The sequence below is a fragment of the Cebus imitator genome, unplaced genomic scaffold (assembly GCF_001604975.1).
Source record: "Cebus imitator isolate Cc_AM_T3 unplaced genomic scaffold, Cebus_imitator-1.0 Scaffold9, whole genome shotgun sequence".
Lineage (NCBI taxonomy): Eukaryota > Metazoa > Chordata > Mammalia > Primates > Cebidae > Cebus > Cebus imitator.
Window position 1 is genome coordinate 12,392,423 of NW_016107324.1, and position 1,107 is coordinate 12,393,529.

Here is a 1,107-nt window from a genome sequence, read left to right on the forward strand (position 1 = left end):
GAGTGAAACTCCATCTCAAAAAAAAAAAAAAAAAAAACGTGTTCAATAAATAATACGTTAACTCCTTGTGAAATACAAAGAATCAGTAAAACCTAGATAAAAAGTGGCTTTTAGCCAAATTTAAATGGTAAATGACATTCTGCTGCCAGAAAGTCAGTTTTATTACAGAAATTAGGAGACTAAGAGAAGCACAAATATAGTTTTTATTTTTAAATTTATTTTTTAGACAAATTTATCAAATTTAAAAAAACAAAACAATGAACATCTAAGATGCAGAAAGTGTTTAACTGGCTCATGTCATTTAAAAATGAGATAGGACTGCAACACGAGAAAGCAATGATTGCTGCAAAAACAAGACAAATCCTACCAATCAGACTTTAAGTCCCCTAATTATTGTGGAAATAGCAGAGGTTTATTATTTACTTGTATCTTCCTACCTTAAAACCTTATTTTCTGTCACAACTACCCTATTATATGAGTTAAATTTCAGAGTTTAAAAAGCATTAGAAAATGGTGAAGATATTCCTATCCCAGTCCTTTATTTTTCCCCCATGCTCACCCCATCCTTGTCCTGTAATTGAAATTAAACCTTTACATCTTTAAGAACACAAACCCACTCAAATAAAACACCAATTGCCCCCCCACATTATAGCAATGCTGACCCAATTCTGTCAGTTGCCTTTTGAACTGCTTCAAGGTTTCCTTAAGTGCTTTAATATTGTGGCTTTCCCAGACATGGAGGGTTTTGGAAACCAAGCTGATAATTCTGTGGTATGGTTTAATATTTGCTGCTTACCTACTACGGAGGCATCTTTATCACTAATGAATTTCTGAAATTCTTCCTCAGTCTTGAGAGGCACTGAAGCTGGTCCTGCCTGCTTCTTCAGGTGGCTGACAATTCCATCTTAGAAGTCAAAATAATAGTTATAGCAACACAACTTATTTATAATTTTTGAGAAGGCAATTATTCATGATTCGAAATTCGGAAGGCACAAAAGGGTATATGATGAAATTTTCTTGCCACCCTTGTCCCTAGTCACCCAGTTTCCTCCTTGTAAGATTTCAGTTTCTTGTATATCCTTTCAGACATTTTACGCATAAACAGGC

The 1,107-nt window shown here is 34.2% G+C and overlaps 1 protein-coding gene across 1 annotated transcript in view; it reads right to left on the reverse strand.

Moving 5' to 3' along the window:
• Window positions 1–1,107, reverse strand: part of PDIA3 (protein disulfide isomerase family A member 3) — a 25,399-nt gene that overhangs the window by 11,337 nt on the left and 12,955 nt on the right. The window contains exon 3 of the mRNA XM_037744129.1: window positions 797–904. Coding sequence (XP_037600057.1) covers window positions 797–904 — 108 coding nt within the window. The remainder of the gene's footprint in view (window positions 1–796; window positions 905–1,107) is intronic.